Source organism: Protobothrops mucrosquamatus, unplaced genomic scaffold (assembly GCF_001527695.2).
Source record: "Protobothrops mucrosquamatus isolate PMUCROS unplaced genomic scaffold, P.Mucros_1.0 scaffold279, whole genome shotgun sequence".
Taxonomy (NCBI): domain Eukaryota; kingdom Metazoa; phylum Chordata; class Lepidosauria; order Squamata; family Viperidae; genus Protobothrops; species Protobothrops mucrosquamatus.
The window spans coordinates 120,023-145,189 of record NW_015386623.1 but is presented as its reverse complement, the minus strand read 5'-3'; the positions used below and the strand labels follow the sequence as shown (position 1 = coordinate 145,189).

Sequence of the window (25,167 nt, the reverse complement as noted above, 5' to 3'; positions counted from 1 at the left end):
ATTTTTTGGACCCTCCCCCACAGCCCTGTGGCATATATAACACAATGAACCTTTTTTGTTGTTGTTAATTTCCTGATTTTATCAATCTTCTCATAGATTATATACTAAGGCTCATTAATGGAATATTAAAACAACATTCCTGGAAGGATCCATTGCCTGAATTCACTTACTTGTAAACACAGACAGTGAGGTCTGCAATTGTTCCTCCTTCGAAGAACAGTCATTTCTATTCTCTTTCATAAAGATAACACTATCATGCTGTGTTTTTTATTCACTATCTTTTCAACTCAAAGGATGGCAAACATTTGCTTCCTTTGGTAGGACATTCAGAGATTAGTGCCTTCTAGTTAGCTTGGGGGAAGTGTTATTAATCACTGCTGATCTTCTTGTTAGCTATGAAAATGAGGAAATACTCTGCTTTATAGGAATGTATATTGCTCTTGTTTTATTTATTCTAAATCACTTGGAGTCTGCTGTAGAAATATTATAATTAATTCATAATTCATAATATCATACTAATAATATGAATTAATCATGATTAATTCATGAATAAATAACAGTAAGGAAACACAATGCTTATATTCACACCCAGTTTGTCATAACTTTTAGTTTCAGTTTTAAAAATGGGAACCTCATAAGATTTTGAAAGAATAGAGATGATACCAACTGTAAAATTACAGTGCATTCTTACATAATTAATGGTAGTAATCACTATCCCTTATTTTTATATGGAAGACGTGAGTTTTCTATTATACCAAGAGGAAGATATGCAAGAAAGAGAGATTTAGCAGAACAAATAGTATATCTCAGAATGTCTGCCCCTTACGTGTGTACCTGTGATGTCAAAACAAATGTGCAAAAAGGGCAGGTGCTGATTTTGTCATTTGTCTTCCCCACAGTGGATGTTCACAAATAGAATTTTCATTATCATCTCATACACAAAGCCTTTCTCAGGATCAGGTCCATATTATTCAATGTCAAGAACTCAAGTTACAACATGTATGTATACATAAAAGAATCCTGATATACAGACCTATGCATGGAATAGCTATAGCACTGAGACTTACATATTGCTTCATGGTGCTTTGCAGCCCTCTCTAAGCAGTTTTACAGAGTCAGCATATTGCCCCCAACAGTCTGCATCCTCATTTTACCGACCTCAGTAGGAAGAGTGGAAGGTTGGGTCAACCTTGAACTGGTCAGGATCAAACTCCTGGCTGTGGGCAGAGTTAGCCTAATACTGCATTCTAACCACTGCGCTACCACGGCTCATGTATTCTCTTACCTTGTTCAATCTGGCTTTTGATTGAAGGAAGGAACCCTCCTAAAGATTGACAATATTCGTCTGCTTTTCTAAATGTCATGTTCCGAGGGGTCACCTTTTGATAACACTGTAAAAGATTTTTTTTAAAAAAATATAATATCTGACGTAGGTATTTCACAAATGTTTTGAATACTCAGTTTAAACTATGTTCATATAGTAGCCCATCCTCAGGGAACTTCTCTGTACCGGAATGTGTAGAGAGAAAACTAGTATGCGGATAGAGAGAAGAGCCTAAGGATAGGCTCCAGCAGAAGTCTGAAATCTCGGAAGACTAAACCTCTGGTCCCAGTGACTGACCCAGATTGGGTCTTCAAGCTTGTTAGTTGCAAGGTATTACAGATATTTACATGTTCATCCAACTAGTTTGATAACCAGTTCATGGCAAGTTCTGAGGACTGAAATATAATATTCAGAATTCCAAATTATTTATGCTTTACCTTATTTAGGAAAATAATCCAATTTTCAGGGCAGCTTTCCTGAGGTGGTTTATAGCCTGGCTTGCTTGTCTCCAATAATGATGCATTGTATTTCTCACAAATGAAAGGCAGTTTTGAACTGCAATCCAATGGACTGCCTGCAGAATAAAAAATAATTGTTATGCTGATACCCCGTTATACAGACCTTTCCCTGTTTAACGTATGCAATAAAATAGGAGTTTTAATTGATGGCTGTTTTTAATACCCTTTGTTTCAAATTTAGTTTTATGCTTTGAACCAAACAGAGCCCTCAGCAGTTAGCATAATTGTACTCTGAATGAATATATTAATTAATCAATAAAGGAGAATATTTGTAGATCAAGGTTGAAATGAGGAGTCCTTTGGTGCTCTCTGAGTTTGATTTGGTTTTTTTTTTTCCTGATGTTTCATTACCCAGATTAGCATTGATGATGTTACCTAGTTTGGGTAATGAAACATCTGCAAGAAAACAACTAAGCTCAGAGAGGACCAAGAACCCTTCATATTAATGAATGGTAAGAATCCCTTCTTGGTTCAGAAGCAAAGTCTATTGATGATCCCAAGTTCAACCAGAGGATTTTTAGTTAAGTACTTTAGATAATAGAGTTGGACTGAAAGTTTTAAGAGTTGCTATCAATGTCCAATTATTCAGACTATATTCAATTATTTAATTTAGTTCTGAAACTGCAAGGTCAGCAATGAAATATGTCAAGAGAAGGACATTAAATATCAGAACAGTCCAAATCCTCAGATCCAAAAGGATGAAAACAAGGTGTCACAGAGAGGGGATGAACAATGGAGGCTGACAGAATTCCTATAGAAGGCAACAAGCTTAGAGCCTCAGAAAAGCTATTTTCAGAATTCAAATTTTAAACTGTCAATTTCAATCAAGACAAGGATAGAAGCAAAAAGATCCATGAGGGTGAAGAGCAACCACGTATATTTTCTGACTTTGCTTCCTCAGGTTGACAGAATTAAAAGATTAAAAATTATGTAGTAGGAAACATGAATCCCACAAAAAGAAGCCCAAAGGAAAACTAATATACTCTTCTTATTTAGGAGAGAGTCTGAGAACATTTCTAAAAATATAACTGATTAAAAAAATATAGCTATTACCTCTTAACCAGGATCGATAAGAGATATGCCAACATTTTCTGGGGTGGTGTTCAAAATAGTGTGAAAAAAAGCTTAAGAAAAAACAAACAAACAGAATATTATTTATTTTTTTTAAAAAAGGAAACAAGGTACATATAGCCACAGAGTGGTATCCAAACAGTATAGTCAGGCATAGAATGATGGACCGTGATCAATGAATATTTTATGCAAATGTCGCAACTTACATTTAATACTTGATAAATATATTTATAAACAAATATATTTAAATAATGAAAATATGAAATGTATGTACATAATTGCAGTATCTATGGTACGATAATATGATAAAGTAATATGGTAAAATTAAGGGAAAGAAGCAAAGGTAATTTTTCTTGACACCTCCGATGCAAAGACCTGCTCTTTTTGTTCATATGTACAAGATATGAAAAACAGGAAGACTGGATTATGATCCTACATGTAAGTCTCAATTTACAAGTACTTCTTTAATGATGGTTCGAAGTTAAGATAGCCTTAAAAAAGTGACTTATGACTCATCCTTGAAGTTACAACTGTCGCACTGTGGACACATGATCACAATTTGGGTGCTTAGCAACCGGTTCCAATTTACAACAGTTTCAGCATCTTGCAGTCATTATGATCATAATTTGCAACCTTCCCAACTGTCTTCTGACAATCAGTTAATCAATTCGCTTAATGACTGTGATTCACTTAACAACCACTTGATATGCTTAACCACCATGGTGATTCAATAAATACCATGGTAAAAATGATCATAAAATAGGGTCCAGTCCCGTGATGACTTGCTTAACAATGTTGCTTAGCAACCAAACGTCTGGTCCCAATTTGTGCACATAAGTTAAGGACTACCTACACTTCTATCATCTTTCCTCTTTCAAACCCACACAGATGGATGCTACTAGCAAAAAGGACTAATCCAGGCTGAGACTGACAGGAGGGGTGAGCATGGTTGAACCAATGCTCCAACTTTAATCCAGATTAAAAACTCCACACCTTCAATTTTTATGAAATAACATTCCTCTAGACAAGACACTCTTAGTTCAACCTATTTTGGAAGTGGTTGGTTTTTTTTTTGCAAGACATGGTATTACTTCTGGGCTTAGAAGCCTACCGAGTTGAGCTTGGTTAGTATTTGAATGGGAGACTTAGGGAGTACCATGACTGAAGGCTAGATTTTGAAAAAGACGATTACTTATTTTATTTATACAATTTCTATAGCTTCCCTCTAATTGCCACTGTTCTTGAGGTCACAGAAGTTAAGCTCAACTCCAACAAAATTTTACTTTTTATTTTTAAGCTACTCAAGAATCTGTAAGAATGGCGCAGTTACAAATACAATTACACTTATTTCGTAATAGATACTAATATGATGAGCTGTCCCGTATAAGTATACACACAAAACTGCTTTCACGTTTTTCTTTTTCATTTGCATTTTAAAATAAAAATTGGACCTGGTGCAGAGATATGCTCCCACATATATTGAAGGGTTTTTCTTAATGTAGCCAAAAAATAAAAATTCAAAGGCGTGCCTCCAATTGCCAATTTTTCAAAAAAAAGTGTAAAACATGGCTACTAGCACAATTGTTTGCACTAAATCTTGCAAAATATTGCCTCCCGCTAGCTCATATGCAACTGTTTATGGAACAGAGGTAGCAAACCTTTAACCAATCCATTGTTCTTGAATTTCCATTTGAGCCATTGTAAAAATATGTTTTAAGGACAAAACGTAGTGTTAAAATACCCCCACTCCTGAGATTTACCATTTCAATATCTGACCTTCAGTCATATGTGGCAGATACAGCATTGCACTTGGTAAATAGTTTTCATAAAATAAATAATCTTTTGAACAACACAGATGGATTTTTCTACTTACGACGAACGGTAGTGAATTGTTGGAATTCTGTATTTGAACCACCAGTTCTGATTCTCATCCGATAACTGCCAAAAGCAGATTGTATTAGCGTGAAATGCAATATCCAATGTTACTCTCTTCCATGCAATACTGAAAAATGTTTCTCAATTGCACGAGAGCGAAGCAATCTTTGAGAAGAGCTCAAAAACCCTCATGACTAATGATTAGTTAGATGTTTTTCTCAACTGCTTTTTAGGGAACTCTAATGTCCAATGTAAAAACATTTTATACAACCATAATAATAGAGAAATGCTAAGTTTACTGCAGCACAGTATCTGCAGTAATACTGCTAATGCCGTAAGACAATGTATTATAATACATAAGAAATTAGAAGGAAGACAATGAAAAAACCAGCAAGATTTAATGCAGGCACATCATAAGTGAGGGAGAAATTAAATCCAGGTATCTTAATAAGACTGGCTTTATGGTAAATGTGATTCATGCTGACTTAACCTATAATTTGATCCAACTAAGAAGCCATCTATGATTTTCCCAAGCTCTGTAATCTTACTTGGATGAGATCATATTTAAGTCATATGCAGTGCAAGACCTATTTTGCCACCCATTAATAACCATCTGTGAGATAGATTGGGCTGAGAGAATATACCAACCCAAAGTCAGTCCTCTGTGACTAATGTGGCACTAGAACTTGGATTTCCCAGTTAACCACTGCCTCAGGGTGAATGAAGGATACTCTCTTAACTACAGTTAGTCCTCGACTTATGACAATTGAGTCCAAAATTTCTGTTGCTAAGTGAGACAGTTGTTAAGTGAATTTTGCCCCATTTTACGATATTTCTTGCCACAGTGGTTAAGTGAATCACTGCAATTGTCAAGTTAGTTACACGGTTGTTAAGTGATTCTGGATTCCCAATGGACTTTGCTGATCAGAAGTTCCCAAAAAGTGATCACATTACTCCCGGACACTGCAACCGTCATATATATGAGGCAGTTGCCAAGCATCTGAATTTTGATCATGTGGATGCAGCAATAGTAATAAGTGTGAAAAACAATCGTAAGTTACTTTTTTCAGTGCTGTTGTAACTCTGAACAGACACTAAAAGAACTGTTGTAAGTCGAGGACTACCTGTATCCAAAACAAAAAACAAAACCCCCAGAAAAGACGTAGCCATAGTTTGCTTCAATTATGGCAACTGGCTTCCTTCTATAACTTCTTTCAAGTGAATTAAGCCAAATTCCCCATTAAAATATCTTAATAGTCAACCCAAAATTAACCTTTTATTGTTGTATCTATTCATGGATAGAGCAGTAGAGATGCACATGACATGCTATAGCACAAAGTGCAGATATGAGCAATCCACAGATTTCACATGATCTCCCGAGTCACCCAGATCTCACTGCTGAATTTTAGTAACAAATTACTGAACAACAGCAGCATGGTTTCCTGCTCTTTTTTTTTTAATGGAAAACTAAAGTAATTTGTCTCTGATCGGGTTAATGCACCCCTAAAAATACCCTCCATCAAAATCCACAAAGAAAAGGGATGAATATAAATTAACACATTACTTTTAAAATTGTGTTTAGAATTCCATTCAGCGCTGTGAAAGAGGTCACATAAGCTAAGTCACTTCCACTCTTGGAACAATACATGGAAGCTTCTTGATAGCTCAAAGTCTTATTTGCCACGAACCAGAATTCTGACCCATCAATATTCACTGTTGGCCCATGAATTCCTTCTTCGTCTACAAAGAAAGAAAATCACATACGAAGCTTATACTCAGTACAACCTAACATGAACCAGCAACTCCATACAATCTGAATCATGATGTAACGGGGGTGGGGGGAGGGAGGACGTGTGAATCAAAATTAAAAATGCTGGGCATCTGACTTAGAAACAAATGACTGAATCTGACTTCAGTTCCTCCAAGTCTGATTTCAAGCAAAAACATTACAACTCACTTCATCACATTAATCATTTTGCTAAAGTTAACAAGTTTATTAAGTCAATAAGTTCTTTGACAATTAAACTGACCAACTTTCTTACTAATTACATGTTTTGGTCAACTCTCTAGTGCAAGAAAGACTGAGTTACACCTAAAACTTTTCATGAATGGTCATGTCGGGAAGATAATTATCACTATCTGTAACTTCTGCCTTTTATTTCCTGATGATTTAATGATTTATAATCAACCAAAAATCGAACAAATAAATACATTATTCTGTGACTTATGGGCGTCTGTGTGGAGTAGGAATAAGTGACATAGTGACATCCACATACAAATAATATGATGTACTTGCATCATGATATGAGCTTACCATTTATGCAATGACATCATGACGTGTCAACACTTCAATGTCACAGAATCAGAGTTGGAATAACTTCCTAGTTATTCCTGAAGCTTGGCCAAGTTTCTTTTGGATAAAGGTAGTACTTATTTCAAATTTCAATTATATAAATCTTATTTCAAGTTTCAATCATACACACACACACACAATATGGAATGCTACTGTTTTACAAAATATATTATTTATGCAATGCACAAAAACTCCCATGCACATTCCAGCTATCTGCAATACCTGAACTGGGATTAAGCGAACAATAAAACCGCCATGAGGCTGTGGAAAGAAAAGTCCCTGAGTTCAACTACAATGAAGTGTATGAAAACTAAGAAATAATCTTACCTGGTTTGTACCATTCAGGTGTCTTTGGAATAGTACCTGTTGATAAAGGAAAAGCCTATCACTAGTATATCTAATGTATCTACATATCTAATCTCTCTGTCTCTCTCGGCTGTGTCACTTGTCACAGGAATGTTCAAACCTGAATTCAACAATAATTTAACACTTTCCATACATATAAAGTGTCTCGAGTCATTTTAAAAAACTGAATCTAATTGAGGCATGAATCTAAATTCTAAAAAGCAACTCTAATCTCAAGGGCTGCTTCTTTCTGTTTAAGGCAGGTTTTCTTTTGCTATCAATACTACACTTTCAGACTCAAGTGGTTAAAAAAAAATCCAACATTTAACTGATCAAAAATCTATAAAGAGTTCTTGGAAAGAGTTGTATAAAGACACAATATTATCATACTCCAAGAGGGTACTGCAAATAGCAGCAAATGGAATAAGATACATGTGATTATTCAGAGGACAATTACTTCAATACAATGGAATTAATTTTTTCTCCACTAATAGCCAGAGAGAAAGCAAAGAAATTACCCCCACTGCTCTATCAATTGGCCTGTTTTGTTGGTAAAATCTTGTTCCAAAACATAAAAAGAATTTATGATTTGAAAACACTGCCCCCCAGCATTGCACCTGCCTCAGTTTTCATGTGTGTGTGTGCGTGCGTGCGTGTGTGTGTGTGTATGTAAAATTCCTGCCCCAGCCAGCAGTTCATGTGGGCTCCAGGGGGCCAATCAAGGGTTGGAGGCTGGAGGGATTTTGTTCAGTCTCTGCTTTTTAAAAAAAAACAAATCACGGTTCCCCAGGAAACCTTTAGTGACCTCTCGCAGAATCCTAGGATTCTGTGAAACTCCAACTGAGAAACCCTGGGCTGCACACTAAACTAAAACATAATATTTGAATATCTAGCTTGAGATACATCCGTATTGTGCTGTTTCGTTTAGCAGCATTGTTGGCCCTTTAGGTAAATTGGATGGAAAGTCAAAATGTAGTTTTACATTTGGAAAGTGTATGATGGGCCCGTGGTTCTCAGATCAAGAGTTGGCAATTAAGCATATCTTTAATAATTGCCCTGCTTCAAAGACACCATGCGAGTCTGTTAATTTGTAGGAAGAAAAAGGCACGGATCTGAACCACTATAAGAATGAGAGGCATCTGTATTTTTCTATCAATGTTTGTTTGGTTTCGTTGTTGCTGGCACTAAAAATTCTTATTCAGCCAAATTGGGTCTGCCAAATTGACTTATGCCAAGCCTTGCCTGGGAAATAAGATTACTCAGGGAAAATCATGAAGTCTGGGATACACTGCCAAATCCTAGTTGGGGGATATTGATACTGGTTAGCAGTAGGACAGAAAAAGAAAGAAAAGGCTTTTATGTAATACACCCATTCTTGAAATAATGTATGCAATGATGGGACTTCTACATTTGATTTAACCCTTAGTCAGATAGAAACTAACTCAAAGTCTGGGGGGAAAAACCTGGTATTTTTAGAACTCAGATTTTTTTAGAGTTACAGGAAATTGGCCAGTCATAATGCTAACATGTTGAATAAAATGAAGGAAAAACTAACCCTAAATTTAATGCTTTTATCCTGCACGCTTTTATCTGGAATGAACCATGCTAAATACAACAGATCCCCTTTCTAAAAAACAACAACAACTGAAACCCAAATTTACCTTTAGCGATCTGGCATACCCATTCAAGGTTTACATCACAATGGAAAGGTTTTAAGTAGAAATCCTCTTCTTTATCTCCATAAGGGTAAATATGCCACGGCGGCCGGCGTTTTTGTCCAAGGGTCTGTATAATTACAAAAGAAAAGCAGTGGTAATATGCATTATTTCTTTTAGTAATAACTCTCAAGTGTCCATAACTAAATTCTGTTAAAAAAGATTCCCTTCCTTCTTATTAATTCATTATTATAAATCTCTTGTGTTCAGCGGAATTTTCTTTTAAATGTACAAGGGATTCTAGTTACAGGCTAAAAAATAGCAATAGTAATTAGACTTATATACTGCTTCACAGTGCTGTATAGCGGTTTATAGAGTCAGCATATTGCCCCCAACGATCTGGGTCCTCATTTTACTGACCCTGGAAGGATGGAAGGCTGACCCAACTTTGAGCTGGTAGAGGGCAGAGTTAGCCAGCAATACTGAATTCTAACCACTGCGCCACCACAACAAATATTGTTGTTACAGAAGAATGTTTCCATTTAATACTGGGTAATTGCTTGATGAGGAAAAGCAGTTTTGAAAGTTATTCTTTTCAGCTGGTAATCAACAAAAGGGAAATATTCCAGGCATATGCCTGGATCTCCAATAGGTAAAAGCAGGATATAGATGAATAATAAATGCAGAAGTAGAAAAGGATCAGGTAAGATAAGGGCTAAATGTTCTTTCCCTTAGCTGAGAATAGTCCCATTAAATCCAGTGGGACTTACTCTTAACAGGATTAAACTACTGCAAAGCAATACTTACTCAGAACTGAAGTATGAGATTGCTGTGCTAGGCTTGATATATATTTATAAGCAAATTGCTGTGCTATGCTTGATATATTTATAAGCAAATATATTTGAAATATTTGTCAAAAACTGTACATACCTACTTTAAATTAGAATTTCTTTTTCCAGCTAAATAAAACAACCTATTGAAAGGATCACTGCTACTATACTTTTCAGGACAAATTATATTATGCACATTATTGCATTCCAGTGTAATATTTACAAATATAACATAGTTGAAAAGGGCTGTTTTATTCTGGTTGGGACAGCAGCCTTAACCAATTAGATCAGGGGTCTTCAAATGTGGCAACTTTAAGACTTGTGGACTTCAACTCCCAGAATTCCTCAGCCAGCCCTGGCTGGCTGAGGAATTCTGGGAGTTGAAGTCCACAAGTCTTAAAGTTGCCACATTTGAAGACCCCTGAATTAGATATTCAGGAAGGATATGAGTAAGATGGACATGCCAGGGCATTGCAAGAAGGTTGCAAGCATTCAGGAGATTTTAGTTATGTCTATGTTCCTGCCAGAAATAAGATTAGGGTGTTTTGGGGATGAGACAGTAGTCACAAGGACGACCTTGGATTCATTCTGTTTAAAAATTCCAGGACTGTTTTTGGCTCCATCTGGAACTGATATATTAATTTCCTCCATTCAAAATCAAGGTGACTTGTGTGTGAGAAAACAAGAAGGCCCAAATCATCAGAGTAATGCAAGCTTGCTTCCTACACATCTCTCCTAGGCTGTTCAAACAGGCAGGCTGTGGAAGCAGTACAGTATTTCCCCCCCACACACACACACCTTTTTTTTTTTTTAGGACTGTAATCTAAAACTTAATTTCCTGCTAAATGTGATGAAGCAATTCCATAGTAAAAAGAAAATTTAACTGAGCACAGGTTAAAAATCCCCTAGGGCAGTCTAAGTGTCTAAATTGCAGGAATTATTGCAAGCATTGGGTCAACTGAGTTATTTTACAAAAAATAGCATTGATTCTTCTAGTATTTCCTTCTCTTTAGGAGTTAGTAATCAAAAAATGTCACAATGCACCTTGACAGCTGCGCAATCTCGAAGATCATAGTCATCTTCTCTAAATTCCAGGGGCATAACAACAGTAGAGACCTATGGATGAAGAATGATTTTAAAGCTGTTATGTTATTAACTTTAATTAATATGTTTTAGTAACAATAGCCACAATATCCCAGTACTGTAGGGACAGGAATCTTGAGAACATAAAAAGAGTACTGTCAACACTCATTAATAGATATATATTGTTAGTAAACTGAACCAGATTATCTTCTGAAATTTCATGACAAAGTCTTTGCTAATTTGTTAAAGGTCACATTATGAATTGGTTACTGATCATAATCCAGAACTTTAGATTCATTCTATGAAAGCCTGAATTCTATGTAGGCATTTATTATTATTATCTTTCTTTCTTTCTTTCTTTCTTTCTTTCTTTCTTTCTTTCTTTCTCTTTCTTTCTTTCTTTCTTTCTTTCTTTCTCTTTTCTTTTTCTTTCTTTCCTTTTTTTCTCCCTCCCTCCCTTCCCAAGAAATGATCACAATAGTGTCCCTATATGAGGTCTTCCATGTGTGTAATTATGTCTAAATAAAACAAGTCCTCCTTAAAGTAATTTTATATAGAATAATAGTCAAATGGCATAGGTTTTGAATTTCTGAACATTTTCATAACCAATTTAAGCTACCGTACATTATTTGTTATTTAAAGCCTGTTTTACTTTTTCTGTTTTTCTTTCAAAGCTTTTCAACTTCAGAATTTCACCAATATTCTCCCACCTACGATTGGATCATTTAGTATTCTAGGTATGGTCAGCTTAACTTACTGGCTTATCATCACTCCATTGCCATGATCCCAGATCAGGATTCCTCTTATTTAGTCCAATCCAGACCCATCTGTCATCACTGTAAATAAAAAAGTAAAAATGAAAAGGAATGTTCCACTTAATTGTTTTATTACTTTTAGGTATTTGGTGACCACTTTCGTCATTTAAGATAATTGCTCTTTGAGATGCTCAAATCTGAAAGTATGTGAAAGATTATTTTGCTAATCTGCTGGCTCAGCATTGCATATACTTTTCTTTATAAATGTTCCCCTGAGAACCTGCATATATAAAGCCTGCAACACATAAGTGATTAAAAGTTAGAAAACAAAGAAAGAAGAAATGGGCTTGGCTTCAATGGTTTAGAATCTAGATTCAGAAGTCACCCCCCCAAAAAAAACAAAAATAGAAGCTGGGTGGTATTTATGTAGTGAAAGGCAAAGCACTTAGGGGGATATAAATGCCAGTAAATAAATACATACTGTATTATATAGACTTACAAATAAGTCCATCTGTAAATAAAGTCAACTCTGGAATTTTAAAGCAAAATACCATGAAAAATGTGCTCTCTGCTGATAGCACGCTGCATTTTTTAAAATGATATTTTTGTTAACATTTTGTGGATTTATTTATTTACAGATTGGCTTATCCAGGAAAATATATGGGAATTAGGGGTACTTTTAAAAGGTATTATGTACATATTTGCGGATAAGCCCATCTGCAGAAAAGCCAAGCCTGATTTTTGAAATGTATTTCGATACCTACAATTCTTGGCTTACCCAAGTAATATACGGTAGATAAAAAAAATACAATAACTCAGCAGGTCCTTTGGCAGCCACAAATCTTTTTCTTTAGCAAATTAGTTAATCAGCTGCCCTTGAGTTGGGCTCAATAGAGACAAATGTCCTCTAACTTGTCTGGCCTTGGTGAAAAACCTGCAATTCTTCCAGGGACATTCCAGAAATATCTCTAATTTTACGTATCTACATTTTTTGCTGTCCTCCCTCTATGCCCCAAAGTATACCAGTTTCTGCCCACTCATCATCGTCTCCAACAGTCTTTATTTCTTCTAGAAATAATCTCAAATATACACAGTCTCCTTATGCTGGTCTTTGATTGTATGAAAGATTTGATGTTGGTGATGGTGACACACTTACTCCTAATGGTAATCAGCATATAAAAGAGATGACATATAAATATTGGAAAGATTCAACTCTTGACAGTAACTGATCCTTGAAACAGTTTTCTGTAGTTGATAATAAAAGCAATATGAAATCACACTGTAATAACATTAAATTTTTTAGGGGGAAAAAACAGAGGAACTTCTCCTTCTCACTGAAAAGGACTGCCCAGGAACCATTTGCCTCTCTTTCCTCCGCCTCAAGATGCCTCTAAGAGATTGGTTAAGATTGCTTGACTGTTCAAGCATTTTAAAAGCTATAAGGCTACTTTATCAATCACCTCTGTCGTGGTAAAATACATGAAGATATATTTAGACGTCAGTTGAATTCGCTAAAATGCTAAACTCTTGAGAACGTCACCTGATGATCTCCCTCAGTATCATATGGAGTTCCCTAACTTCTTCTGGGTGGCTGAAGCTAGGAAGATGTCCTCCAAGAGCTTCACAAAATCTCTCAGCTTCTTCCCAAGTTCTGGTTCTCAGCACTCTTTCCTTGTGAAAAAACTTTGTAAGGAAATAGAAAAAAAATTCATTTTATCGCTGTACAATATTATTATTTTTTTAAACATATATGCCTATTACTTTTACAAATTAATGAACTTTCCAATCTGGTTATTAACATTTCTGTTTTGCTTCAGGGCCTAGTAATAAAGGCTGCTTTCTGAGGGAGAGTCTTAGTACTCACACCCCACACAGTCAGACAGTGCTTGAATTCCCCAATCGAGTTAATTAGGACATTATAGAGAGGGGCGTAGGCCTCTGATGCCACTCCAGAGGAGGTAAGTCCTAAAATGGCGGCAGCCCTGATTGAATAGAGCTACTGATGGCGAAAATTCAAAGGCGCTGGACAGAGGCCCTGGGGAGCAATCAGAAACAATCGCCCCCGATTCCAAAAAGCCAATGTCCGATCCTGGGTCCGGCAATCTGTATCAAATGAAGCCAACGGCCGCTCGCATGGTGCCCAAAATGGCGGCCGCGCCAAACATGCCAAAAATAACGGCCCATTTAATGCTGACAGAGCCGGCTAGGACCTGAGGAATGTTCGTTGCTGCGCTGTCAGTCGGGCCGCTCGCCCTTGACAAAGCTTTTTCCACACTAGGAAAGTAGGTCAGATGGTTGGGAGGCTTAGAATCGGTCAGATGGTCGGGAACCCGAACTGCACGAATTGAGAAGCCCGTGAGAGAACTCAAGAAGATGAGCCTGACAGGCCCTCTGAAGAGGCACACCGGTGTTCTGATCAGTTGGGGGTCGTTTGCATGCGGCGGAACGACCCGCACTGTGGGAAAGTCTTCCCAGATGACCGGGAGGCTGCAGCTGCCAGGGGATCCCTGAAACTAGCTGGAAATCTCTCCCACGATTCTGACAGTAAGGTAAGTGAGACCACTGTCCGAGATGGAAGCTTAACAAAAAATGGAGCCAAAGGAAAAAGAAAAAAATAACTCACTGCGATGAGAATCCACGAGGGGATATACAACCTGTCTGTTAAGTCTGCAAAGGAACCAAAAATTGTGCGTCCTGCTGAGCAAGAGACTAAGTCGTAAACTGGGATTGCTCTAGCCCAGCAGGAGGCATGGCAACTTTCCAGACTTAGTCTACTTTGAGCAGGAAGAATAAGACAACCCACTCGTGGATTCTCCATCCTCATGCTGGAGAATAATGAACTTTCTAATCTGGTTATCAACATTTCTGTTTTGCTTCATTTCAAATTTATCAGAACTTCATCACTTCATTTCTTTGGTTGGTTATCATGTCCCAAGACTGCTATTCCATCCATTTGAAGTTCTAACTGAAAGAAATGCTTTTTCACTTATTTCTTTTTCCCCCCAGAAAGCCTCTCTTATCTCTGAAGAATCCAACATAAGGGATGGGAGAGGCAGCTTCGGGAAAAATGGGAACTCCACAGAATTCCTCCAAGTTAGGCCAACAGAACTGCTCAGACCATCTCAAAATAATTCAAGATTAAAATTGCCAAAGGAATTCAACATGGATCTGTATTAGGGCAAATTCATAACATTTAATGTAATAGATTTGTTGCAGTAGAAAGGGTAGCACTGAATGAAGCCCACCAGCACCTATTTTTCTTTGCTCAAAGATTCATAAACACAAAATTGATTTGCTTGCAGAAATATTTCTGAAAAACAAAGTATGTATCTAAAAGTTGCATTCGGGGAAGCATTCTTTTTTTAAAAAGCTTATTTTTATGGCTTTAAAAATGTAAAAATACTTTTAAAATCTTGCTTTGGGAAAATATGTAACAAATAATAGTAATTTGTATGTTTTTTTAAAGAAAAACATTCCACAATGAGTTAATATTAAAGCTTAGATAGTTTAGGGCAGGGGTAGGCAACCTTGGCTCTTTTATGACTCGTGGACTTCAACTCCCAGAATTCCTGAGCCAGCCATGCTGGCTCAGGAGTTCTGGGAGTTGAAGTCCACGAGTCATAAAAGAACCAAGGTTGCCTACTCCTGGTTTAGGGGATTATAAAACTGAGAGGGGGGGGGAGAGAGAGAGAGGGAGAGAGAGAGAGGGAGAGGGAGAGAAAGAGAGGGGTCATCTAGTCCAACCTCCTGCTCAGGCAGGAAACCCTATACAAGAGTATATTTTCTTAAGAACCGAGAGAATGTAATTCAACAGAAAGGATATAATAATTTAATAAGCTTGAGGTAATACCTTGTAACAAGCAAGACCTGAACCTCTGGACCACCCTTGTGGGCAAGGGTCAGTGATTTTTGGCAGTATCTCTGCTTCTCTCTTTGGTCCAATGTAGTTCTTGCAAATAGAGTAAGCTTTAAATGTTTGGCAATTCTTGACTTCCCACTTTCCAAGGTATCTTCCACTTGACATTGCCACACATCCTCCGCGAAATTCTAAAAAGTTATTGTTTCAATTACTTATGCAATATTTTTAAGAAAACAGTCACCCAAGGCTGTATTATGAAGCAAGTATTAGCATTTCTCTAAGTTCAATATTTTACCTGGTTGAAAGAAACCCCAATTTGTGTATGTTAGCATTTCATTCTTTCCATCCACACTTCCCCATTTATACTCTCCTGACGAGCTGATATCTTGCAAGCCAGTCCAGAAGTACTTTTCTTCAACTTTATTATGCATTCTGATTAAATTATTTATAAATTCTTGTTCAAATCTGTAAAGGTCAGAAATTCAATACAAAGAATAATTATCACCAGATGTACAAAATGTATTTAGCTAGGATTAAAGAGAATATTTCTGCAAGGTATAGCACAATATTTTCAACTTTAAGAAAACTTAAATTTCTTAAATTTAAATTGCTTTTAATTTAAAAAATATTTGGCAAATCAGCCATCGCCTGAACAATTTTATGCATTCACTGTACAATACCTGTTTGCTATAGTAAGATTGCACACGCTTCCAAAGGAGACTTCATTCTTGTCAATCCTATAGCAATAATCTCCATGTTTCTTCCATTCCTAATTTAAAGGATGATAATCATTTATTCAAAGGTAAAGGCAACATGGGATATAAAGTGATCACATTAATCGTAAGATAGGAATGGTGAGCTACTGCTTCTGCCCTCTTATTTTTCACAAACAGCTTGCTATTTATTTCATTTTAAGATCTTGCCATAAAACCATATCATTAAAATGTAAGTTTTACATAACAGTTTCCTTAAAACAGAAACTGTATGTAAAATTGAAACACATACGCTTTCGTATGCAGCCGAAACTTCAAGACAGACTTTCAACTGGAACTTTCAGTGATATAATGCTTGTTTAAATACAGAAAGATAATTGGAAAAATTGCTAGAGAATGGTTATCCTCCTAGCTTTATAGGATAGGATAGGATAGGATAGGATCTGGAAGGGACCTTGAATGACTTCTATTCCAGCCCCCTGCTCAAGCAGGAGAACCTATACCATTTCAGACAAGTAACTATCTAGTCTTTAGATGTATTGATTTTTTGAGGGATATCAAAATTGATTGGTTATGAATGGTAAAGTTGGTATCGACTAAGTGACCAGAGAGATAGATCCCTGATGATCTGTCCCTAATTTGATCCTTTCAGTCTTCCAATGGACGTATGGCCATCCTGTGTGTAAAACCCATTTCTTGAATCCTCATATGGGTTTCTAAACTAGTGATATACAAGTCAAAACATTAGCATCTGTAAAAAACTAATGAGAGTAAAAATCATAGAACTATGAAATACAATAAGATAGTTACGTAAAATATCCCAAGGCTTTGGAGAATTCTCTGCATATAAAATCAATGTTAAAAAAAGCATGAGATTTAATGCAGGAAGAAAATAATTTCCAATGGGAGGAATTTGGCTGCCAAATAATAGTTTCTCTGAAATATCTGGGTTGTATTTCACAGGAAATAATCAAGTCAAATTATAGACAGAAGTTAAAAGAAATCTTGAAAGGTGGAAAAACTTAAAAGCTTTCTTGGTTAGAATCAATTGTGATTTAAGAATTTATTCATTTCAAATGATACCTATTCAAATTCCAGAAAAAAATGTACAAGAATGGCAAAAAACTGTAAGTAAATTTATATGGAGTGGAAAAATCCTGGAGTTTAATTTAGTAGTTTAAACTTTACAAGACTCAAAAGACAGAAGTGGTGTCTCATTCTTCCAAACTTTAAAGTGTATTATATTGCAAAATATTTATCATGACTAACAGAATGAATAAAATCTGCAAACAATAGAACATTAACATTAGAAGGAGCCTGTCTAACTAACAGGCTTCATAAAAACTTATGGTTCAAGGATATGAAATTTTTAAAAGGACATAATATAAGACAAAGCTTGGTAAAAATATGGAGTCACCTCAAAGTGAGATGGATAACAAATCTAATAAATAAAATATTATGAGAAAAATAGTAAGTCCAACAATTTCAGTGTTGGTCTCTCCTTTAAATACTTTCCATTTTGGAGCTAACTATAGTACGAAAAGTACATTTATTATGCATATACAGTCCATTTAGATTCCATGAACATACCAATAACTACTTGACAAAGGCTGGAACATATCAAGGTTGATGTACTTACAAATTGCTGGAGGGGGAAAAATTGACCACAAAAATGAGGGAGGACTTTTAAGAAAAATGACAGAATTTGAAATGCTCATTCAGAATCAATATCAACTACTAGGGCATATATATAATTAGTTACCTGGAGACTGAGCAAATAAAGAACTGTATAATAAAATGGATGCAAACTAAAGAAATAGTCACAACACAGAAATGAGAAGAATTATGGAACAAATCTATTAAAATGTACTCTAATAATAAAATGTACATTCAATAATAATGTAACTTATTGTTGAAGCAGCAACAATGTTAGGTATACGAAATTAAAGTTCATCTTTCATTTAGAACAGAAATTTTTGTTCTAGCTTTACCTTACTTGGCGAACAATCCTTATCAGATTTTTGTTCCTCTAAAACTTTTCCTTTTTTCATGCACACAAACTTAAGTTTATTGTTACAAGGTAGGATGTTCCATCGGCCAAACTACAAAAAGGAGGAAACCAATAATTTTAGAACTCTCAAAGTCATAATCTTCCAAATGAATGTTTTTTTCAATTGTTCATGTACTTTGCACTTATCTTTCATAAGTTGTAAAAATACACAGAAAAAACCCATTTCCTCACTAAATTCTTGAAATATAACTCTAAGATATACTTCTCATAGAACTTAGAAATAAAATAGGGTAGCATAAATGAGGTAAATATATAATTAAACTTAATTGTTAATCATTTCACCTGTTACTCCTGTGGACAAGAGTTATAGAAAATCCCACCTATTTTTCTGGACTGAGAAAATGCACTAAATTTAAATTTGCAATAATGAATGTAAGTTCCACTGAAATGAGAGGTGCTTAATTATGGCTAAATATGGCTAGGGTTGCTAAACAGAAAAATCCTTCTGCAGGTTTTAAATATTTTTCATTCACTCTCATTAAAGATTATTTATGTTGCAAATTTCTTTCAAAGAAGTAAATCATTTTAGTAAAAATTCCAATAAGTGGAGGATTGCGTAGTCACACTTGATTACAAATGACCAAAGGATGTATGTGAATGACCACTATCACATCGAAACTCTGCAGCCTTCCTGTTTTAATTATTTTAATTAATTTAATTCTTCAGCACAAAAGAAACACTCTCTGATAAAATAAGCCATATACTTTGTCTTTTATGAAGTTTACAAAACGCTTTACACAAGTAATTATAAAACATCCCAAAAGATCCTTACCTTTCCAGAATAAGAGACACAGTTTGGAGGGCTTTTGGAGGAAACCTTTGGCTCATTCTGATCCCAGTATGTAAACACCACTTTGGAATCATCTGACCACTTAAACAAGGCTGGAATGTCTTTATTTATTAATCCTATCCATATTTTGTCTTTCATATCTACAATCGAAGCAGAAATTCAAGCAGTTCAAAAATCAAGAGACAAAAGCGTCAGGCACAGATAACCAGATCCAAGGGTGTAGAGCAGAGGTCCCCAACCTTGGCAATTTTATGATTTGTGGACTTCAACTCCCAGAATTCCTCAGCCAGCTTGGTTGGCTGAGGAATTCTGGGAGTTGAAGTCCACAAGTCTTGAAGTTGCCAAGGTTGGAGACCCCTGGTGTAGAGTTCAATTAGCTATTTTGTTGCTCATGCTTATTTCACAGGAATCTTCCCAGACTGACAATCTGCACCTGGACCAGACTAGGTAAGACTCAATGCATTCAGGGATGTGTGTGTGTGTTGCCTTGCCTTCTTTTGCCTACCTAAGGATTCCAAACTAATTCCCTGCTTGACTCTTCCCCCTGGCTCAGCCTCTCTCTGACAAAATAAAACCATATAATAAAAAACAGAACTTTTTCTATGGCCACTTCTCATTTGTATAATGGAATTAAAGAGGTTTAGCCAGCAGACAAAGTAAATAGTATATACTGGGTTTTCTGTTGCTGTATTTGCCACACTGAACGGCAAATAAATATGCTTAACAACTGCCCTATTTAGCAATTGTTCAAAGTTATGATTGGACTGAAAAGATAACTTCAGCTCTTTGCACTTGCAACTGCTGAAGTATCACTGGAGTCACATAATAGCCATTTGCATGCTTGACAGCTGGCTTCTGATAAGCAGAGTCAATGGAGAAGCCAGCCATAAAATTGCAAGTCAAGGTCATGTGGAGTCTTGCTTTACGGCTGTGGTTGATTTGCTTAATGACTGTGGTAGAAGTGAGACTCTAAGTCCATTATGGTCATGGGACGTCTTGCTTAACAACCATGCTGCTTAGCAACTGAGTTGCTGGTTCCAATTGTGGTCATTAAGCAACAACTGTCTGTAAGCTAATGAACATGTGGTCATAGATTTAGTAATATCAGAGATTTACATTAATTTTTAATAAAATAGTTTTTACTGTAGGTTCCAATCTCAAATTTTATTTTTTTTTATTTTATTTTAATTTATATCCCGCCCTTCTCCCGGACGTACTGTTTGTTTTTTATTTTATTTTAATTTATATCCCGCCCTTCTCCCGGAGTACTGTTTAAAAGAAAAACAGGAGCAACTCATACTCATTCCAACTTACCATTGTGGAGTTTTGTAACAACTAATTCAACATCTGCCAAGGAATGTATACTGATGAGGCTACTGTTGAGTTCACTGCATAGCTGATATGAATCATTCCACGAAGCAGCTTTGTTCTTTAGCATATAGCAAAATCCACTGTATGCGTACCAGCCAGATTCACACTCAATATTGTTCTGAATATCTTTAAAAAAAAAAAGAACTTGAAAAGAATTTGCTAGAAAACACGATAATTTCTAAAAGCAATGATACAGAACTGATACCATAGGTAAGGGATCACAGCTCAAAGGGAACAAATTTTGGATGCGATAGATTTAAACTTTGGCATCTCCAGTTAAAAAATAAAAAAAAATCTCCAATTAAAAAAAATAAAAATTGTTGTCACAGTACACAATACTGAATCAGATGGACAAAAAGGCTCAGCTGGTAGAAGTCAAAAATAGCCTGCATGAATTGTCCCTCTTACAACATTTGCCTTCAAGATATATTTTTTTAAACAAATGACCCAGAATAAATTCTATTAATGCCAGAATAGAGATTTTATATTCTTGGTTACTTCTGCAACTGCCCCTACTTACAATCAAGTCATAAAGAGACTGCAGCACCACACTTACAGAGGGAACAAGTTTTATTGAATCCCTCAAATAAAATTTTCTGAGATCCTTTTGAATGGAAATTATAAAAATTCTCTGAAGCCTTCCATGTGTAATTAAAGAAAATTAATATTTTCTGCAAAACTGCATTTTCCTACCTTAAAAATTCAATCCAAATTTTACTACACATTCTCTATAATCATATATGGCTGTGCACATACCGCTTGCTTGCTTGCTTATTTATTTATTTAATAGGCTTCCCATCTTACCTCAAGGTAACTGAATATGGTTTTAAGTACTTAAATAAAAACGTAAGTGACTGAATCCATGCTGAGCTTGTAATTTCAACTTGAGGAAAAAGCTATACAAAGTTTACAAACATCTAAACTAGCCCTTTTGCTTCAAAGTACACTGTGAATCCTGATAAAGTTTTAATTTAGTAATCACATTAGGTATGTTTTGTGAACATAACTGCAAGCATTTGGAAAATCTGAAATGGTTCTGAAGTTGCTTTATTTACCATTATGTAAGGATTTGGCATTTTAGCTGCAAAAACCAGACCCAAATTGAATTCACAGTGCATTTCAGACTCACCTGGGAAATCCGGCTGACTGTCATTAACTTGTTTCTTGCAGACATAAGGCATTGGAGTATCACAGGGATAACTCTTCCAGTCACCTGTTTCAGCATTCATAGCTGCACAATCATTTCCCTCTAGTGGAGATACATTCTGCATCTCTGCAGAAGAGTAATGATTCGTTATTAGGCTGATGATACACCACATCATGGATTATAACAGGTATTGGAGTGCAAAGGATGAGATTAAAATAATAGAATTTGTATTTTTATTTAAAAAAAATTCAACACAATGAGTTCCATTGTTGATTTTACCCTGCATTCTAGACCAGCGGCCCATTCGGAATTGGGCCGTGGAAACGGGCGAGCATGCGCAAACAGTTCCACTTCTGCGCACAGTGGATGGACGACCGCGCGTGTGCAGCTCCATTTGTGTGAGCGGTGGGTGCATGTGCCCGCTGCTTGCCTGAATGAAGCTAAGTGTACGCCCACCTGCCACTCGTGCAGAACCTTCTCCTCTCACTCCCTCCACTGGTCCACAAAGCTGGAAAGGTTGGAGAGTATTGTTCTAGACCAGGAGTAGGCAACCTTGGCTCTTTTATGACTCGTGGACTTCAACTGCCAGAATTCCTGAGCCAGCATGGATGGCTCAGGAATTCTGGGAGTTAAAATCCACAAGTCATAAAAGAGCCAAGGTTGCCTACCCCCGTTCTAGACTGTGCATTATGAACAAAGATTTAAAAAATTAAAGGGCTTGAGAAGAAAGAGACGAGGTTTCCTGGACAGGGCAACTGAAGCTCTCCAAGAAGAGTGGACAAATGAACACGCAAGAGCAGAACTCCTGTTGGTAGAAGCAGATACATGGAAGCCTGCCATCCCAACAAACAAGAAGACTGGAAGGTACTCAGTGCCAGTGTCATTCTTTCCTTAAGGGATAATTCATAGCACCTGTGCAACCTGGCCACAGAACACCGAGGAAGAAACCAGAACCCCTGGATTGAAGAAACCTAAGAACCTCTTTGAGAAAGAAGCATGTCATGGTGGTACGGGATTCCCTGAAGAGAGGAACTGAGGTGGCTGTGTGTAGACCTGATACAACATACTATATGAGAGGTAGGCTCTCCTCCAGTGCCTATATCCACTGCCTACCTGAACTAGTTTCAGTATTCCAAATCATGGCTTGATTGCCAATGCAAGCAAAACAAAACAAAACAAAAACAAGAGCAACCCTGTCCACAGCAAACATGGTTACTTGTTGCCTACAAATATAACTGTAGAGACCCACTGCTTATTTGTTTGCTATGAGTTACCTATCATCTTACTCCAAGTGGGAGGAATCAAATAATGACATTACTAGAATACAGAACATCTTGTTAAATGGCTGAAGACTGTATATAAACATGGCGGTGGGAAGGGGTAACATCACTAGATGGACAGATATGAAAGGCCAGATAAACAGATTCCAGTATCTATGCCAAGATGTCCAAGTTCTCCACCCAAGGACAGTGTGAACTAAAGATATGATTTGCCATCATCTAAATCTTCTTCTGCATTAGCTCCATCTTTTTCACTCAGTTCTTGTTACAGTTCCTTTCCCTACTCTAAAGCTCATCAAGTATGAATTAACAGAGAAGACAGTAAAAATCAAGTTACCTGAATTCCAGTTCACGAAGTTCAATGGAGTATGATCTGACCATTGCCAGCCTCCAGAAACATCCAACTGATTTAATCCAATCCAAAATATTTCTGCGATACCATCTTTAGCTAGAGAGTTTTAAACAAAGTAGATGATAATAGAACAGAACGTTTCAGATCAATCAAGTCATAGTTGGGATTTACCTACTACAGTAAAACCAAACAACAAAAAAACAAATCTTTATCCTTTTGTCTCTGAGCTCAACTGCAATATTATGTTCTAAGACAACAACCTGTATTTTCATTGTTTTTTGAATGGTATGTGGAATGTGTTTGCACAAATATATGAATTTATTCGTTTTTGTTAAAAAAAAACATGTGATAAGAAAATGTCACTTTTTTTTTTTACATCTTCGAACTGGTTTGAATGTAAAGCTATGATAAATTGCAGCTTATTTATTGTTGGCTTAGAATGGATGCCTAAGATTGCGAACTAGTGCTAACATAATCCTACTTTAATGTTATACATCAGTGATGGCGAACCTTTTAGAGACCGAGTGCCCAAACTGCAACCCAAAACCCACATATGCATCATTGGGTGCCGGGTGGGTGTGGCCCATTGGGTGGGCATGGCTGCGATGGTAACAGCAGACTGGGTGGGACTAAAAAGTTCAATCAATCAATTCCAACTTTGCAAGACCTTTTTTTTCTCGCAAGAAGTTGAAATTGACTGATTGATTGAACCATTTATTTATTTTTTTGCACATGGCGGCGGAGGCCTAAAGCAAAAAGGTTTTATAAAACCCAGCTGAATGCCTAGGACTGGGGCGATGGCGCGCGTGCCCACAGAGAGGGCTCTGAGTGCCGCCTCTGGCACCCGTGCCATAGGTTCGCCACCACTGTTATACATATACGAGATGCAACCAATGTTAATTTTAATTTTATTTAAATATATATTTATTTAAATATAACCAGTACCATGTACGTCTCATGTGGGATACTGAGATCTGAGAGGGGAATAATATCCAGGTAGAGTCAATAATAGAAATGTAAAGGTCCAGATACTACATTTTGAAGACTTAGTTTAAATGGCATTTTCCTCTTAAAAAACATCATTATGTTTTAATCCCTTCCTTTCCCATCTATCTACTCTGCAAGGGAGGGAGGAAGAAAAAGAACAGGTCAGGCACAGGACAATGCATACTCACTAATGGCGATTATGTAGTTGAGGAACACTGCAGTCATAAATGCAGACACTGGTCATAAAGTTTTTTCAGTACTGTTGTAATTTTGAATGGTTGCTGAATTAGGCAATCCATAAAGCAAGCCTACCTGTACTAGTATTATTTTGATTGCATACTGGGTGGCTCCCAATGACTAGGATGATTGCTAGTCATTGGGAGCCAGCCAGTATGCAATCAAAATAATACTAGTACAGGTAGGTTTTTAAAATCATCGCTCATCTTATCAAATATAGGGAACGGCTGCTGGAGTTGGGTATGTCTAGTTTGATGAAGAGAAGGACGAGGGGGGACATGATAGCAGTGTTCCAATATCTCAGGGGCTGCCATAAAGAAGAGGGAGTCAAGCTATTTTCCAAAGCGCCTGGAGGCAGGACAAGAAGCAACGGATGGAAACTGATCAAGGAGAGAAGCAACCTAGAACTAAGGAGAAACTTCCTGACAGTGAGAACAATTAACCAGTGGAACAACCTGCCTCCAGAAGCAGTGAATGCTCCAACACTGGAAGTTTTTAAGAAGAGACTGGACAGCCATTTGTCCGAAATGGTATAGGGTTTCCTGCCTGAG

At 36.6% G+C, this 25,167-nt stretch overlaps 1 protein-coding gene across 1 annotated transcript in view; it reads right to left on the bottom strand.

The window, feature by feature from the left end:
• The window catches only part of LY75 (lymphocyte antigen 75), a 72,314-nt gene that overhangs the window by 27,300 nt on the left and 19,847 nt on the right, over nucleotides 1-25,167 (bottom strand). The window contains exons 5-22 of the mRNA XM_029283921.1: nucleotides 23,378-23,488; nucleotides 21,743-21,886; nucleotides 20,557-20,739; nucleotides 19,225-19,382; nucleotides 18,373-18,483; nucleotides 16,349-16,437; nucleotides 15,964-16,133; nucleotides 15,660-15,856; nucleotides 13,350-13,492; nucleotides 11,812-11,890; nucleotides 11,016-11,087; nucleotides 9,148-9,271; nucleotides 7,469-7,504; nucleotides 6,353-6,528; nucleotides 4,790-4,851; nucleotides 2,896-2,966; nucleotides 1,762-1,898; nucleotides 1,286-1,391 (exon numbers count right to left, since the gene is read on the bottom strand). Of these exons, the coding sequence (XP_029139754.1) occupies nucleotides 1,286-1,391; nucleotides 1,762-1,898; nucleotides 2,896-2,966; nucleotides 4,790-4,851; nucleotides 6,353-6,528; nucleotides 7,469-7,504; nucleotides 9,148-9,271; nucleotides 11,016-11,087; nucleotides 11,812-11,890; nucleotides 13,350-13,492; nucleotides 15,660-15,856; nucleotides 15,964-16,133; nucleotides 16,349-16,437; nucleotides 18,373-18,483; nucleotides 19,225-19,382; nucleotides 20,557-20,739; nucleotides 21,743-21,886; nucleotides 23,378-23,488 (2,169 nt within the window). The remainder of the gene's footprint in view (nucleotides 1-1,285; nucleotides 1,392-1,761; nucleotides 1,899-2,895; nucleotides 2,967-4,789; nucleotides 4,852-6,352; nucleotides 6,529-7,468; nucleotides 7,505-9,147; nucleotides 9,272-11,015; nucleotides 11,088-11,811; nucleotides 11,891-13,349; nucleotides 13,493-15,659; nucleotides 15,857-15,963; nucleotides 16,134-16,348; nucleotides 16,438-18,372; nucleotides 18,484-19,224; nucleotides 19,383-20,556; nucleotides 20,740-21,742; nucleotides 21,887-23,377; nucleotides 23,489-25,167) is intronic.